Here is a 16016-nt window from a genome sequence, read left to right on the forward strand (position 1 = left end):
TCCTGTAATTCTTTAACAATGCACTTGGCTTTGGACTCCCCTCTTGGGACAGTTGTTCCCCAGTTCCTTTTATCACTCTTGTCTTGTCTTGTCTTTCCGCTTGTTGTAACCCAGGTCTTTTTAGGTTGGGTATCCTTTGACCTTCCCAACCCCCTCAACCCCCTCTCCTGGGGTTGTTCAGTTAGATGATCTCTCCTTTTATTTGGTTCACTCGACCACTTCCCATTCATATTTCTAAACTTCTTCCTCTTCCAAGGGTGTTTGTGTCAAGTTCTTAATACCTCCTCTTTCAGGCGTTATTCTAATTACCACAGCCACAGTTCCACTTAAATGGCTTTATCTTTAGTATCTCGTCAATTTCACTGGGATGAGTTGCTCCTGCTTCATAACGATGCCCCGGCAGCCTCCCGGTGCTCCCATTCACCCAATTACCTCTGGATTTGCAGTGGGAGGATATTGGGCTTGGCACTCGCTTGGGTTCCCTCCCTCTGCTCTGAGTTTTGTGCTTCTCTTTGTTGTCGGTGTCCTGCCCTCGGTCCTCTCTCTCGTTGAAAAGGAGTCTGGATACGGGTCATAGGGTGTCTCGTGGACTCTGGGTGTTTCGGCGCTGTTCGACGGGCACACAGCCCACCATGAAGTAGTCATGGTCCTCAGGTCTCTACCACTTGGAAACGCCAAGCCTCCAGCGCTTCCCTCTGCTGCTTAGGACTCTTATGAAAAGTTGCAGGCTCTGTGACTCTCGGCTCCACAGGCGTCACATCGTCAGGGGGGCTCCCCTGCTTCTGCTCTTTCCTGCTCAGTGCTTTGCCTCCCCACGGCATGCTCTCCTCGTATCCGTTAAATGTGCATGTCTTCTTAAAGAGACAGATCCTCCTCGGTATCCGGTAATATTCCCCCCCCCCCCCCCTCACAGATGGTTGCCTGACATGTAGCCGCCGGGAAACTGCTGTGGCGACATTATGTATGGTGACCATTTGTGAGAGGAGCAGGGCTTTCCCCAGCTCGCCTTGGTGGGGAAGGGGCAATTAAACACAGGTTGCGGAGGGGTTCACCCGCAGGTTCACAGTGATAATGTCACCACAGCCCTTTTGAACCGACTGGTTTGCCACAGTCTTTTGCAAGGACATTTACCACATGGAACCTCCTCCTCTTTTTTCATAATGGGGTATTTTAGTTTTGTTTCAGCCGCCAAGACTCTGGATCTTAGAATTTTCTTCATATCTGATAGTCCCATATATGCTACCATGGTGGATGGTCTGGGGAGTTACTCACACGAACGAGAGTCATTGTCCCCTAAGGCGAAGTCCATCTCAGTGATTCCCACTTGCCCAGACCCATAGGGAGGGACTTGTGGAGCATGCTCACATCGCTAGCCTCAAAGAGGGAGGCTGCCCCCTTGGGAGAAGGGTCACAGTCCCTTGGGGAAATCGTAGAACGAATGGCAGTAGTTCCCAGATGCACTGCCAGTGCCAGCTTTTTCGAGAGGAGCCTACCATATCTCTTTTCATGAATTTTCTAGTCCCTATTGCCAGCTGGTAAATAAAATGCAATGTTTGTGTGTACCTTGCTGCCTCCAATACCTGGCATATGGCGTTCCATGTACATTTCCATTCATCTCTAGCTAGTGTCTGTGATAAAGTGCCTCGCACTAGTGCAAGGGACAGTCACGTGGAAGCCCACCCGACCCTTACTGGGCCCCCAAAACACCCAGATCAAATTAGCAAAGCCATGGTACAAGAAGGCAAACTGAAATGGACCAAAGACCTGCAGATGCACATTCCAAGCACGGAAAGACTATGGGAAGAATTGAGCACCCCACAGGGCATTTCCTACAGTCTGGCGCAGAAAGTCATGGGGAGCTCGCCCCCAACTCCTTTTTGGTGCCTAGAACGGCAGAGAGAAGGATAACCCTCCCTTTTACAGTAAACCAACACCAAGAGGAGACTTTCCTTTCTTCCCCATACTAAATGAAAGCCTAAAAGGCAGTAAAACACATGGCATTTTAACAGCTGCAGCCACGGAGAAGGGATAGGCTGTAACCTTTTCCCCACAATTCTAAAACTGACAGAAGTAGACACTGTCAAGCCTTGGGAGGGCTGGCAGGAAGACAGCAGCAGACCCTCAAAGACCCCTGTCCTGGAGACCACTTACTAAGAGTGCAACAGCAGAGAGCAGGAAGGTGGACTCACTGGTGTGTGTGTGTAGTAAGGAGGCATAGTCATGCTGTAGAAAGGAGGGAGAAATTGATTAAGAGGAAGAGTATCTAGGGGTTGAGATAGGGGTGTAATAGTTGTGTGGAACACGAGGGGTTTCTGGCTTGTCAGAGAGAAATTGATTGGGAGCAGAGAAAGTGGGGCATCTCCTTGGAGAGGAAAGTGGGGAATGTGACAAATCCTGCGTAATCCCCACAGAATCCCCGCCTAAAGTCTCCTTCCAGGTGGCCTTGGAAAGGCAGCCGCTACCGGATCCTAACCATGGGGATGGTATTTGCCGGGTGGATCACCTAGGAGGAGAAGGCTTCCCAAGGGAATAGCCCTGCTCCGTTAGGAGAGATCCGGTATAAATCTTCTTCAAAGGGAGAGATTTCCATGATGCCAAAATCTCTAATGGCCTGTTGCTAGAGAGTAGGGCTTCCCTTTCCAAAACTACCCAAATTGTTGGAAGTGAAAACTAATTATAATCAACAGGGGAATAGTCTATGTATGAATTAGGAAATACATATCCCTACTTTTGAGGGTTATGTTTCCCCCTTGGGTGTACACTATAAAACACAGATTCAATCATAGATTCCCTTACTTCCAGTCCCATAATTCCCTAGGTACTGGGATGAAGAAGCAGAGTTTAGAGGCGCAGAACTATGATGTGCAGGCTAGTGGTTCTGATGACCACACACCTGAGCGAGACTTAATTATTTAAGGCCCTCTCAGGTGCGGTCCATTAGTAGCACAAGCAGAAGGAGAAGTGAGCAGCAGCAGTGGGAGTCGCAGAAAGACGGCACCGGGTCCGCCGCCGTGATTTCAACAGAGTGCGGTGCAGTGAGAGTCGTAGAAGCTGGGACTTCATCTCGCAGAGGAGACACAGCGGGAAGCGGTGTAGCTGTGGGCCTTCCCATGAGAGAAGCTCTCCCTTTGGAGCGTCCGGCTCCAATGGTTGCCGATCACCGGAGCCTGCAAGGGAAGTGACAAGAGCCAGTTTTAGCAAACGCGTGCCGTGTGACTGGAGCCGTCAGGCTCCCAGGAACCGACGTGCGAGGGGAAGACCAAAGCTGCAGCTGGTCGAGTGGACGTGCAACAGAAGACCAGTGAGTTGGCCTACATTAGGTGACCCCAGGGCGCTATGTAATAGACCGCTGGCTGCCAACAGTCGTATTGAATTCCGAACTGATGAATTAAAAGTATTTGTGGCGTAATATACACATTGGAGGTAAACAGGAGGAAAGGGATTGTAATAACCCTTGCCAAAGTAGAACAGGGCCAATATTTAAACAAGACTGCAACCATCATACGTCATAACAGTTCAATCTATGAAGGAACATAACAGAGAGAAGGTAGGCGAGGAGGTGAGTGAAAGTAGAGAAAATGGAAATGGAGATAAAGAGAAAGAAGAAAGAGAAAGGAAAAAAAAGAAAACCAAAAAGGGAACATTTTAGAATACAAGTGAAACTACTAAGCATAAAAGTCATTAAACAACCCCCAGATCATCTCATATTTTTGATGTTGATCTTTAGCATCGAATGACACTTTCTCCCTCCTAGACAGGGAACACAAACTCTGCAGCCAATGATCAACACAAAGGTGGCAGTATCGCGCTTTCAGAATTTCAAAATATGTCTTTTATCAAGAAGGAGGGCTCTATATGTCCAGAATAATTTACTGCTAGTCGATTCAATATCTGAAGGGAACAAGCCCAACACACCAAGAAATGGGTCCCTAGGTAGAGATAGACCCAAGACTCGATCTCTTCTCTGAAAGACACTATCCCAGAATAGATGGATCTTCCTACACAATCGCAACATATGGAACGTGGTGCCCACATCACTTTTACAGTTCCAACAAACATCCTCATTGCACAACTTGCACGGCTGCATCTTTCAAGGAGACCAATACAGGTAGTAGTTAATTCTCTGCTGAGTGTACCATATTTGTAAATCAACTGTGTTTAAATGGACCCGCACATATGCAGTTCCATTCAATATTTGACAACAAATACCCCAAGTCTGAATCCCAGTTTCCTTGACTGCATTGTGGTGTTAACTTAAACATAGAAGGGGTAGTACATTTGTATAGAGTGGATGCAAAGAAAGCCATGGTCTTAGTGAGGAGTAAGAGCGCATAGTTTTAAAAAACACATCAAAAACTAAAGAAACATTTTCTCAAAAATCAAACCTTGCCAAAACAGCATAGTTATTCATTCATTTCAAAAATTAAACTAAACACATCGCAGTTATGACCTCTTCTACATTTTAAAAACCTTCCAGCATAATTCATATGTTACACTAAATAAAGAAGTTTAAAATGTGTTTGAAGGAAGGGTCATACAGATTTAGATTTCAATGTACTCATTTAGTATTCCCTCCGAACATCCCAGCTCTTCCTATTGTGTGCTCTACTAATTTAATAACCGTTACAAATTGAAACAGTGCTTTACTCAAATGGTAAGATATTTTTGATCTACACATGTTCCAAAGTGTAGACCCAGTATTACTTCCATATCGATCTATGAATTTCTTGAAGAAAAGCGTTCGATGGTCCCTCAATTTATCACAATTTAGAAATAGATGTTCTATTCCTCGCTCGCATTTAGACACAATCTGCAACATTCCACATCTCCATTTCACCAAATTTAATCTGGTTGGTAGGATGTTCACTGTGAATCTCATTAGGGTATATCCTACTTTCCAGGAAGGATATTTCGTATGTTACTGCACACAAACGCCTAGTCTTTCATGATCACTAACAATGTTTTGATATCTTTCTATCTTCCTGCCACGTCACATGTTCTGCACCAATCTGCCCGCCAGAACCTGTGTTTGAAACTCCCCGGGACCTGATCAAGTAGTATTCCCTTCAGGCCCCGGTCTTCAAGTGACTTTATGGTTGTCTCAATTATGCTGTTACTAAGGTGTGCTTGTTTCTCTGTGAATTCAGCAAACATTGTTTTTTCCGGCTTACTTTTGAAATATGTTGCATAAATGGATTCTTTTCCAGATAATGTACACCTCCAGGGAGAGCAATCCCAATTCGAATCTAATTATTTGATGGGTATAGCTCCTGGAAGCTTGAACACCTTTTTCCAAATAAAACCCTCCAGATGGCAAAAGTCTTCCTCGTAAAGAATATGGTGAATCTCTGCCCCATACGTCACCATTGGGACAATCTTAGTTTTATAGAATTTCACTAGAGGAATTATAGAGAATTTGCCGAATTTGTAATTAAAAGATCGATGCCACGCATATTTTTTTAATATGCTCCCTCCCAAGCCAGACGCTGTGCAAAGTTCAAGATCCATCCTGCTAGATTTGTGCCAACATCTGGTCGAAAACCCAGCCTATTTGGTTTTAGGATATTATTTTCTCTGGCCCATTCTTCCAATGAAGAGAGTAATACTGTCCGGAAAATTTAGAGTCCACAGGCCTATACTTTTCTGGTGCCTCCGTCTCTCTTTTTGAAGAAAGGCACTTTAGTTCCTCCTTCAAGGATTCTGTGGTAGCTCTTTCTTGAATAATGGAGCAGAATGCTCTCTCTCCAATGCCAGGGACCACAAGATAGGATTTGCTTTCATGACCTTATTACAGAGGCAACTTGGGCCGGGGACTCTACAATTACTTCTTGTGCATATAAAGCTCTTGATATCCTTTGCTGTATAGACTAAAGCCCAATTTACCAATTGTAGACTTCCCCAATTATTTATGCAGTCTGTTGACTTGTTATATAATTGCAAGAAATAAGAGTTCCAACTCTGTTCCCTTATAGGGTTAGAATGGACTTATTTCTGATAGTTCTCTTTTTGTTTTATCAAATTCCAGTAGTTGCTATCATTTTTTTCCCGTAAACAAGTCAGCATATACTATTTCTTTGGTAAGCCTTTCCTTTAAATCTTTCAGACCATTTATATATTCCTGTTTTAGTTTCATTAAGCTATTTCTTAATTGGAGAGACTCTCCTCCTACTTTAGTAATCCTTCCAATTCCTTTCCTGTATTCCCTTTTCATTAATTGAATATTAGGATTGTAATTGGGCCTCTTTTGTGGCCTCCTGGGTTTCCTCGGGTTGAGGGAGCTTTTTTATGAAAGCCAGAAATGTGTAAATTGAGCATATTTCATTGTTGTTTTTGCCATAACAGTTCCAGAAACCTTCATCCATTTTCAGGTTGAAATAGTTGATGTCCCCTTCAACCCAAATTAGCCTGTTTTGTTCCCCATAGATACTTCTACGCTATTCCTATAACACACAGGACCCAAGGTCAGGATATCATGAAAAGTCACCAATAGCCTTGCATGGTCACTGTGGAATCCATTTGTTACCCTGTATTTGTATTTACATTTTTGCAGTTCCTCTGATGTAAAGATAAAAATCAAAGAAGCCTTTTGGCCACTATTTCATGTGTTAAAAGGAGACCCCCCCCTCGGGTTGCCTTTCTCGCTGAGGCTAGTCAAGTTCCAGCCCTCGAAAAAGTAATTCCATTTCACCCCACTGATGTCTTGCACCCCCTTTGCTTCACGGCCATGAGAGTATATCTCATAATTTTCAGTATCGAGACAGTTTGCGTTAAAGACCCCTGCTATTATGATTAGGCCTTCCGGCCTAGATTCGTCCCACCCAATTAGGGTCTCATTGATGTTCTCCATCACTGCCACTTGGTCATGAGCTCCGTAGTTGCAATAGACATATCAACAAAACATGCAAGTCACCTTCCTTGCACATCCTTGTCCACAATTTACAATTTCGCTATATCATTTTCTACCGCGATCAACAACCCTCCTTTCGGGCGTCCTACTAAGCCACCAACTGCCATTTGTTGGTGGATTGAATAACCATCCAAAATTAGCTTTTCTGTCAGGAAGGTTTCTTGTAAAATCCCAATATCATATTTACACAGATCTTCAGAGGAGCCTCCCAGTTTTATTAAGTGGCAGAAACCCCTTGTGTTCCAGGACACTAGGCTAAAGATTGTGCCCCTCTTTCCGGCCCTCAATACCCTTGATACAAGAAGACTGGGACAACCGTAACCAATCTCTAGAATCTGCTACCAAGTACTCCCCCTGCCCTTTCTTCTCCCTTGGTCCACCAGTTATTTTTGATTTTAGGAAGGCCTGCCTTTCTTGACTGCAAGTTTCCCATCCACTTCGATCAATCTTTTCTTCACTAGTATATGACGGGGATTCAATAATGTTGCAAATGTCAAAGCCTCTTTGGCGAATTTCATCAATGTAGAGCAAAAATAGACCGTGATTCTCATCTTTCTTCGTCGCAGAATTCCACACGATCAATGTCTCTAGAGCAGAGTTTAAGGCCCGGGACAACCTTTAAGATTGTCAAAATCCAGGGCCTATTTAGGTACTTTAGATCCCGAATTGCATCCATAATGAAACATTCCTGATGTTCCTGCAAGGCTGCATGTCTCCATGGAGGAGGGGCAGAGTTGTTATTCGGGAAGTTTCTATTCCATACATCTACATTTCCCTCTTTTGAATCAGCCTTGTAGTTTCTTGTAGTGGTCACAACTTTGTGAGCTGCAGGTTCTCTCCATATTGTTTCAGGTGCTACTGCTGCCATCAGTTTGGTTAAGTCCGATTCCTTCCAACTCACTGGTTTCTCCATAGCAGATGCAACCTTTTTGGGTGTCGCTTTGGGTTTCAAGTTTGTCCACTGGGGGATTACTGTAGTTAAGGGGCGGTCTATCTAAGATGCGTCCTTTGTGCTTCTGGTTTTTGTAAGGATATCCTAAGAGAAGTGGTATAATACTCAGCTTAGATAACTCTCTTGCCCCCTGATTCAGTATATTTGTTGTTTGGGGTGTTAACCAGTGGGCCAGGTCTCCCTTCCGTTTCACCCAACAGGCTTCCCCATCCAGCCGAGAAGCCTGCAAAGCTTGGCCCAATTGATTGGCTGATTTATATATTGCCGTAGGGTCACACCTCGGGGCCAATAGAGATTGGGCTTTGAGATTCAGTTCCTTTCTTGGGGTTTGAATGAAGAAATAATTTTTCTGTTGCCACTTGGGGGCTTACGAGTCTTTCCCTACAGGGGGTCATCGAACTCCCCGAGGGGGATTCTTTGTCTTTATGGCAAAATGATGCCCCATCAACATCGATCAGCGAATACTATGAAGCAGATTCTCTACAGCCCTTAGCAACCATTGCAGAATCCTTTTTTAAAAATATCTGGGCTATTTTCAGGCACTCTTTCAACGGTTCTTGCTTCCGACTTTCTCCCTGTTCCAAAGTTGGTGTATTCAATTCTGCCCCAGGATTTCTGGGGCCCTTCTGCTGCTTCATCAACTTTGCGTTCTTCTTCATATTTACTATATGGCTTCTCTTTCTCACGATTGTTTGTTTTTCCATTGTTTTGTTTATCGGCCCATGGTTTGTAGTGTTAACCTCTGGAAAAGGTGATCCTTTAGACCCAGCGATTGGTCCAAGGACGTTTTCAGTGAGCTAAACCGGAGAAGTTCTTCAATTAGTCCACACCGACAGGGGTGTCCATGAAAGCAGGTGAATCTATCCTTGGGGCTATTATTGCTGTGGTACTTCTTAGCGGTGTCCGTGTGATTTGCACACTTCAGTCCGCTTCCACACTTTCAAGATTCTCCAATGGGGGATTTCCCAGTGTCATGGTAGTAATTTGTATTTGGATATCTTCAATTCTTATTGCAGATTCAAGGACCTTTCCCATAGAAAGGCAGCCGAGTAAATTCTTTCTGTAGGTTTACTAGATTTACAATCTCGTTCACTTGGTTTTTAAAAAAGAGCTTCACTTCATCCCTTCTTGGCAACAATTCTAAAATAGAGGTAATTTTCTTAATTTGCTCGGTGTTACGATTTGTTTCTTCTTAAAACGTCAAACATTTTCACCAATGAGGTTGATACGAAGTTCAATGCAGCTAATGTTAGATTGCCACACACTGAAACATTTCAGTGGTCGGATGAGTCCAGGCCATAAGATCTATCTTCCTCCATAGGGGAATTAAACAGCTCAGGGATATTAGATAAGGAGTCTCTGTCTGAATAGTCCTTGGGTGGTTCTTCCTCTCATTGGGGTGAGGGTTTCTTGCCCTGGAATAAAGAAACTGAAGGGACAGCCTGACCTTCCAAAATTAGCAGCCTGTCCTTTAGTTGTGGGGGCGACAATTTTTTTGAACAGCAGCCGCATTGATTACATTCGTTACAAAACATTCCCCTATTTTAACTCTGAATAGAGTGGATATTTAATGTAAAATCCATGTTTATTGCTTTCTCCCGTCGTGCTCGAGGCCGATTCATTACCACGAGTCTCTGTTGACTGGTGTCAGCCGTTTCGCTACTATCCTAGCGCATGTCAAATGCATTGCATGCTTGCTCGGTTTCAGATTCCATTAGAAAATGTATGATGTCCTTGTTACATGGCATTCCTCCCTTGACTTCACTTCTTAGTTTCTTAGTTATTCCTGAAAAGCCACTTAAAGGATTGCCTAGACACTTTTAGTAGGTAGCAGAGCTCTGTCAATTATTTTTAGATATTGGCAATAAGGGGCTAAGTAATTGCGGGCAGCGTCTGTCCTCGCTGTACTCCCGTGTTAAGGGATGTGTGAGCCTTGGGACAATTTCCTTCAGTTTACCAGATAAACCTACGCTAGGCCCTCTTGTCAGTATCGCTCAAGTGGGTTATGGGAATCCTTTGTTGGAGAGCCCCTATACCCGCTTCTCCACCTTTCACCCCCCCAGCCCCTGAGCTTACCGGAAGGCTTTTGGATCTTTCCTCCTATCGCGGAAGAAATTCGCCAGGTCCTGCAGCACCTCACCTCCCTCAGCACCCGCGGAACTCTGCAGAAAATGTTTACACACTTCGCTGCCCTTTCGCTAGCGATTCAGTTTTTGAAACGCTGCAAGCTCCTCTGGGTGATTCTGTTAAAAAGGCACAGTGGCCACAGCACGGCAACACGGAAAAACAGCCAGGTAGCATTCCTTACAGCAGACTGTCTTCCTTCACCACAGAACACTTTTGCACACTTTCGAGGAACAGATCTATGAAGATTGCCTATAGGAACCAATGTACCATGGATCCCTATGGACAGTCTTCATCTTGTCCCATTAACGAGGACAGGCAGAGTCAGGTCTCACTTTTAAACCGCCCACACCTGAAACTAGTTAAACCTCCCTAGCAGTATAAAAAGCAGAGCACAGTAACACACACTGAGCGAGCTGGAGATGTAGAGAAGGCAGCGGGAGACCAATAGAACTGGAGAGAACCTGGAAGGCCTCAAGGAGGAAGAACTACCCAGACACTGACCCTGTGAGTGCAGGGAAGCTGCACTGTGGAGTGGGAGCTGTGCCTCCAGGAAGCCAAACCAAGGGCAGCCGGGGTTCCCTGGCAGCACCCACATCAGAGCTCCTCCCCTGGACGTAACTGGAGAGCACAGGCCTTTGAGGGGCAGGTGGTAGGACCCTGACCTCAGTCTTGTGAAACTTAACGGGAGGTACATTGGGGATTGCCCACCAGGGACACTTTCCTTTGTGGTAAGAGCAGATCAATAATTGACTATTATCTGGTCGATAGTTATATGTTCCCTTGGGTCCCTAATTTTGAGGTGGGTACTTGGTTGGATTGTGACCACTTCCCACTTCTCTTAGAGTTCAAGCATCGTAGTCAACCTTCAACTCAGGAGGTGGATGGCACTACGCCGGGCCATGGTTATCTCTGCCGCCTGAGTCAAAAGAAGTGGACTAAAGTTATTTCCTCACCTAGAATCGGGGAAATTCTTGCCGACTTCATCATTCGGCCAGAGGGTGGCACGGATGTAATTAAAAGTTATGAAGCATTAGTATTGGCAATTTCCCAAGAAAGTATGATCCACCAACGTAGTGGCAGCTGTGTAATGAAAGGTGTAATGGTGGCGGTAGGGTTTGATCAGGAATGTAGGCACCTGAAAGGGGCAATATACCGTGCGGTGAAGGGTGGCGGTTTAAGTACAGGGCCGTTAGACGTCCGAGTATGATTATAAAAAACTGTTGAGGCGTAAGAGAGCACACGCTGAAGCTATGGACCAGATGGAGAAAGTGGTTTCCTCAAAATATTTCAAGCTATTTTGGAGGTTAGTAGCACAGGGATTTAAATCTCTGAAGGAAAATATACCAGGAGTAATCCCTGATGAAAGGTGGGCGTCTAATTTTTCTAACATCCTGTTTAATGCAGATGTCGAAGGAGAAGGTACCAATGTAGATGGCAGTGTAGGAGATATTTTCACCAGAGGAGATACTGGCATGTGTTAAGGCAGGCAAGGCTGCTGGTCCAGACAGGTTGCAGTCAGATTCCACTCTCTTGGATAAATGCCACTTTAGTACTGAATTTTTAAAAGAGTTCAATTTTTATCTTCACTGCTACCGCCCCATTTCTCTACATCCAGCTCTCCTGCCCTAAATACCTCCCAGCCAGAGTCCTTTGGTCCTCTGGCTACAACAGTCTGCAGGTCAAATGTTTCTGCAAGCAGAGTGGGAGGTAGATCCCTTTCCTCGGCTGGTTCCTCCCTCTGGAACGGCCTCCCCAGTCTCCTCAAACTTGAGCCGGATATTCCTAATTTCCAGACACTTAAGACTTTCCTTTTCTCCTCTTCCTTCCCTCTCCCCCTCCCATGCTATATCTCCCTATGCGACTAGGGCCTGGTCCCTACAGAGTCATACAGGGGTCAGACCACCCCCTCCTACCAGTCCCCCCAGCATCCCTTGCCCTCTGGGTCCCTTTCCTGGACTAGGCCAATCTGGTCCACTGCACTCATCCTCCCTTCCTCCCTCTTCCCCTGGCACTTGCCGCCTTAGCCCGCCCAGCACTTGCCCACCCCCAACTTTGTGGGCAGCACTCTCCTGCACTTCTCAATCTACCCCCTTCCCCCGTACTTACCACCTTGTCATGCCCTAGCACGGTATGATTGTCACAAGGCCAATATAACAGTTTTTGTTGATCTACTTTGTTCCCATGCTCTCGCAACCATCTGGTCTTGTGGCGCATGGAAACACTGGTGTATAGGCACCATACAAATGTCAAATAAATTACCAGCAATGCATAATGTACCAGACAGGTTGGAGGCAATGCACCACTCACTTTTTCAGGTTTTCCATCCACATTTCGCCTCGTGCCTGATGCCGCTGCAACTCAGTCTGCAGTCTCTGGATCTGCTTCTCACACATTTGGACACGCTGGCGACCCTCCTCCACACAGCCTGCAAGCTTGACATTCTCCTCTACCTGGAAAGAGAATCAAAAGCAGCAATTAGTTGGTTTTATCTGTACCTAAAATAAATCACTAGCTTTACGGAAAGCAATAATGCTCCCCATCTGATATAAATAATAATCTTTTGTAAAATGTACTTTGAAGTTTTTAAAAGATATGTAAGAGTTTGTTTTTGAAAGTAACAACCAAGTCGTTTATAATCTGAGGACTGTAATAATAGTTATCTTATCGGTTAGTAGATGGTATTTAAATAAATTAAGGCAGCACAGTGGTTTATTGGCATCTGACCGAACCATAACGGCCTGGCCTACATAGCATAGCTACGATTTTTGCCAAATAACGATTTTCAGCATATTTGCCTACACAAGACACCATGAAGGGGTTTGCTTGTAAGAAACCCACAATAGACCACACAGTTAAGTCTTTGAATTGAAGATTGAAAACATGACTTTGAAATAATGCTTTTGGAAGGTTTATGGTCATTGCATCGAATGCATTTTTTTTTTACATCTAATAAATTTGCATCAAATGCATTTTTTTTTCCTTTTTGTAGGGGGGGTGGGAGGGGGGGGGTTTCCCTTCCACCCTTCCCCCCAAACCCTTGTTTTTTACCCTTTAAAATCCTCCTGAACAAAAAATTAACCCTTTACCCCCCCCAAAACATGCATTCGGCGCACATTTTTTAGATGGAAAAACTGCGATGGAATGGCATTAGATGCAATGACCAGATACCCTTTTGGTACATTGAATGTAGCAATTGCAGAAGTCATTATTTTAATGGTGGAAAATACAGAGTCGTTGAGAGTATCTCTTGAGAGCCTCTATCTAATTCATAATCAAGTTGCAAGTGCAGAGGATCGGTACATCAATAGCGGCCATAACGTTAGGACTATCTAAATCAACTGGGTCGGCCTATTAAGAAAATGTGTTATCTTTCAAAAATGACCGACCTACGGAGACCAATGGATTCAGGAAAAATAAAGTCACGAAAAGGGTGGGTTCATTGAATCCTTAGCTGAAATTATGGGCATGCCTGGTTCATTGGATAGTCTAGGTTTAGTGGATAATGTGTAGATAACTAAGACATTTGTGGCTTTCTGTGACAAAAACACTGTACACGTTTCATCCACCCAGCCAATGCTGTGTCAAATGTTCAATAAATTGACAGTCTCTGTCCTATCAATGCATGTGGGATTACCCTTCACGCTTAATTAGCAATTTTGTATATGACGTCTCAAAATTAAAGCAAGGGCTATTGCTTACTTGCACTCCAATGACCTTGTACTATCCCTGAGGCCAAACCACTTTAAAGGCATTCCCAGGTTGCAGTGGAATGTCATAGGCCGCTTGCAGATCTCTAGTCTGCCTAGGAAAAGAGACCATGCCCAATTCTTTATTCATCACAGTGAAGGGTGAGCAGGGTATGCAAAGATGCGCCTGTTGGCATAGGTATGCCATCCTTGCATCCATGAGCATTCAGCATCTCCATTATGGTATAACCTGCGCTGATCTGTTTTGCCTGAGAAGGGACTGGCGCCATTAAGAATTACAGTTTTTTGTCTTTTGGGCTAGGATATCATTTCCATGGTAGCAATGTTACTGTGGTCCTACCTCTAAAGTATGTTTTGCGCTTTTATGAATACAGTGATATTAACTACTGATTTTGAGATGTTTTCTGTTAAATCCTTTATTTTCGGTCTGATCATAGGCACATTCTGAGGTTCTGTTACTCCAATGGCTACATTCTATGTGGCTAAGTGTGCCAGAATCTGGATCTTTACCTCATGCACAGCAATTCTGGTGCGTATGCGTTTGGGTACAGTACATATAGTATGGACCGAGCTGCTTAACACACATTGTGGTGAGAAGGAATGAAGAACGAAAGTTAAAATGAATCAGAAAACTAGCTGTGTATGGCAAATGTTTGGAAGCTTAACCCGAGGGAACACTGACATCACCAGGTATGAACTTGTTGGGGTTTATGTGTGTGATAATTGTCAAGTACCAACTGCCATTTTCGAAAGAAGGTAAATGGGTGGAAAACAATAAATAAAGCAAACACTGGAAAGGTGACCCTGTGAGGGTGCTCCTTTCCAGACAAAAAGAAACATACATCAGCAGGCTACAATGCCTGCAGCAACGGCAAGCCGTCGTCTAGAATGGAACTGCTTCTCGGAAATGCCAACAAGTAGTGAATAAAATATTGCCATTTATGTTGACAAAACATTCTTTTTCTTTTGTTGGATTATGGCACGATTCGTGTGCCGCCCAACAATCTCTTCCTTAATACCATTAAGACGGAGATCCTTCTCATTGGGACCCCTGCTCCAGCTTTCCCTCTCTCAATCTGGCTGCCCTCCTTGGGCCCTCTTCCTTCGCCTTCCTGTGAGGCAAAAACCCTGGTGTCATCTTTGACTCCACTTTGTCCTTCTCTCCTCAGATCTCATACCTCGCCAAGAAGTCGCACTACCAGCTGCACCTCCTCTAAGGTACTCTTCCCTTGCTCACCTTCCACCAGAGGCTCACCATCTCCAGAGCCCTGGTTCTCTCCAGGCTGGACTAGTGCAACAGCCTCTTTCTCAATCTTCCTTTCCCTACCCTCTGCCCTCTGCAACTATTCAACAGGACTGCAAGACTTATCCTTGGCCTCAAGCCCAGGGACTGTATCTCTCCAGCCCTGAAATCTCTTCACTGGCTCCCCGTGGCTGCAAAGATCAAGTTCAAGACCCTTTGCATTGCCCACAAGGCTTTCTGGGGCCGGGGGCCCGCACTACATCCAACTCTCACTTCCAAAATACCTTCCTTCACAAACCATTCGCTCAGCTACCTCCAAACGTCTAAGGGTCAGACGCTTCTCCAGGCCTAGAGTTGGGGTAGATCTCTCAACTCTGCAGGTATCTCCCTCTGGAATGTCCTGCTAGCCCCTCTCAAACTTGAGCCAGACCACCTGACTTTCCAGAAGCAGCTCAAACCTTTCCTTTTCTCCTCTACTTTCTCTTTATCCCTCCTCTGCTGACCTACCTGTCTTCTGCAGAGACTGGTTGCTTGGCTACCCCTCAGAGTCACACTGGTTACCAGGCTCTATCATGATCAGTCACCCATGCAATACATCCGGGCCTACCACGTACTTGGGGGTTGTAACAGTAGCCTACAGTCCCGTGCCTCCTTGCACTTAGAGCAATGCTGCCCCGTTTCCCCTTTCCGTCTCCCTGGCACTTTCCCCAGCCCCTTCCCCTTGCACTTCTCGTTGTCATACTTGAACGATCTGAATGACACAAGGCCTAGTAAGATGGTTTGTTTGTCCTCCCTAGAAACACTTGTGTACTGGTGAGTTATAAATGATTTACCGTATATCATATCATACATTATGTGGGAGGCTTTCAAAGCCAAAACAAGTCTTGAGGGCTTATTTAAAAATGCGAATGTAGAGTGCTCAACAAAACAATCTTAACGATTTTGTGTACATGCCTTTTTTGGGAGGATTTATAAGCGTTATGGATACATTCTGAACCTGGGAAGTCGAGTAGTGATCAACCCTTTTGCAAATGAAAATATACATTTGGATCAATCACTAGAAATGTTGGCTAAAAAAGA

At 44.9% G+C, this 16016-nt stretch overlaps 1 protein-coding gene across 2 annotated transcripts in view; it reads right to left on the reverse strand.

Annotated features, from left to right (window-relative positions):
- The window catches only part of ZWINT (ZW10 interacting kinetochore protein), a 199167-nt gene that overhangs the window by 109926 nt on the left and 73225 nt on the right, over window positions 1-16016 (reverse strand). For both annotated transcript variants that reach the window (XM_069647510.1, XM_069647511.1), the window contains exon 6: window positions 12294-12436. In XM_069647510.1, the coding sequence (XP_069503611.1) occupies window positions 12294-12436 (143 nt within the window). The remainder of the gene's footprint in view (window positions 1-12293; window positions 12437-16016) is intronic.

Source organism: Ambystoma mexicanum, chromosome 2q (genome assembly GCF_040938575.1).
Source record: "Ambystoma mexicanum isolate Mex_15411 chromosome 2q, UKY_AmexF1_1, whole genome shotgun sequence".
NCBI classification, from domain to species: Eukaryota; Metazoa; Chordata; class Amphibia; order Caudata; family Ambystomatidae; genus Ambystoma; species Ambystoma mexicanum.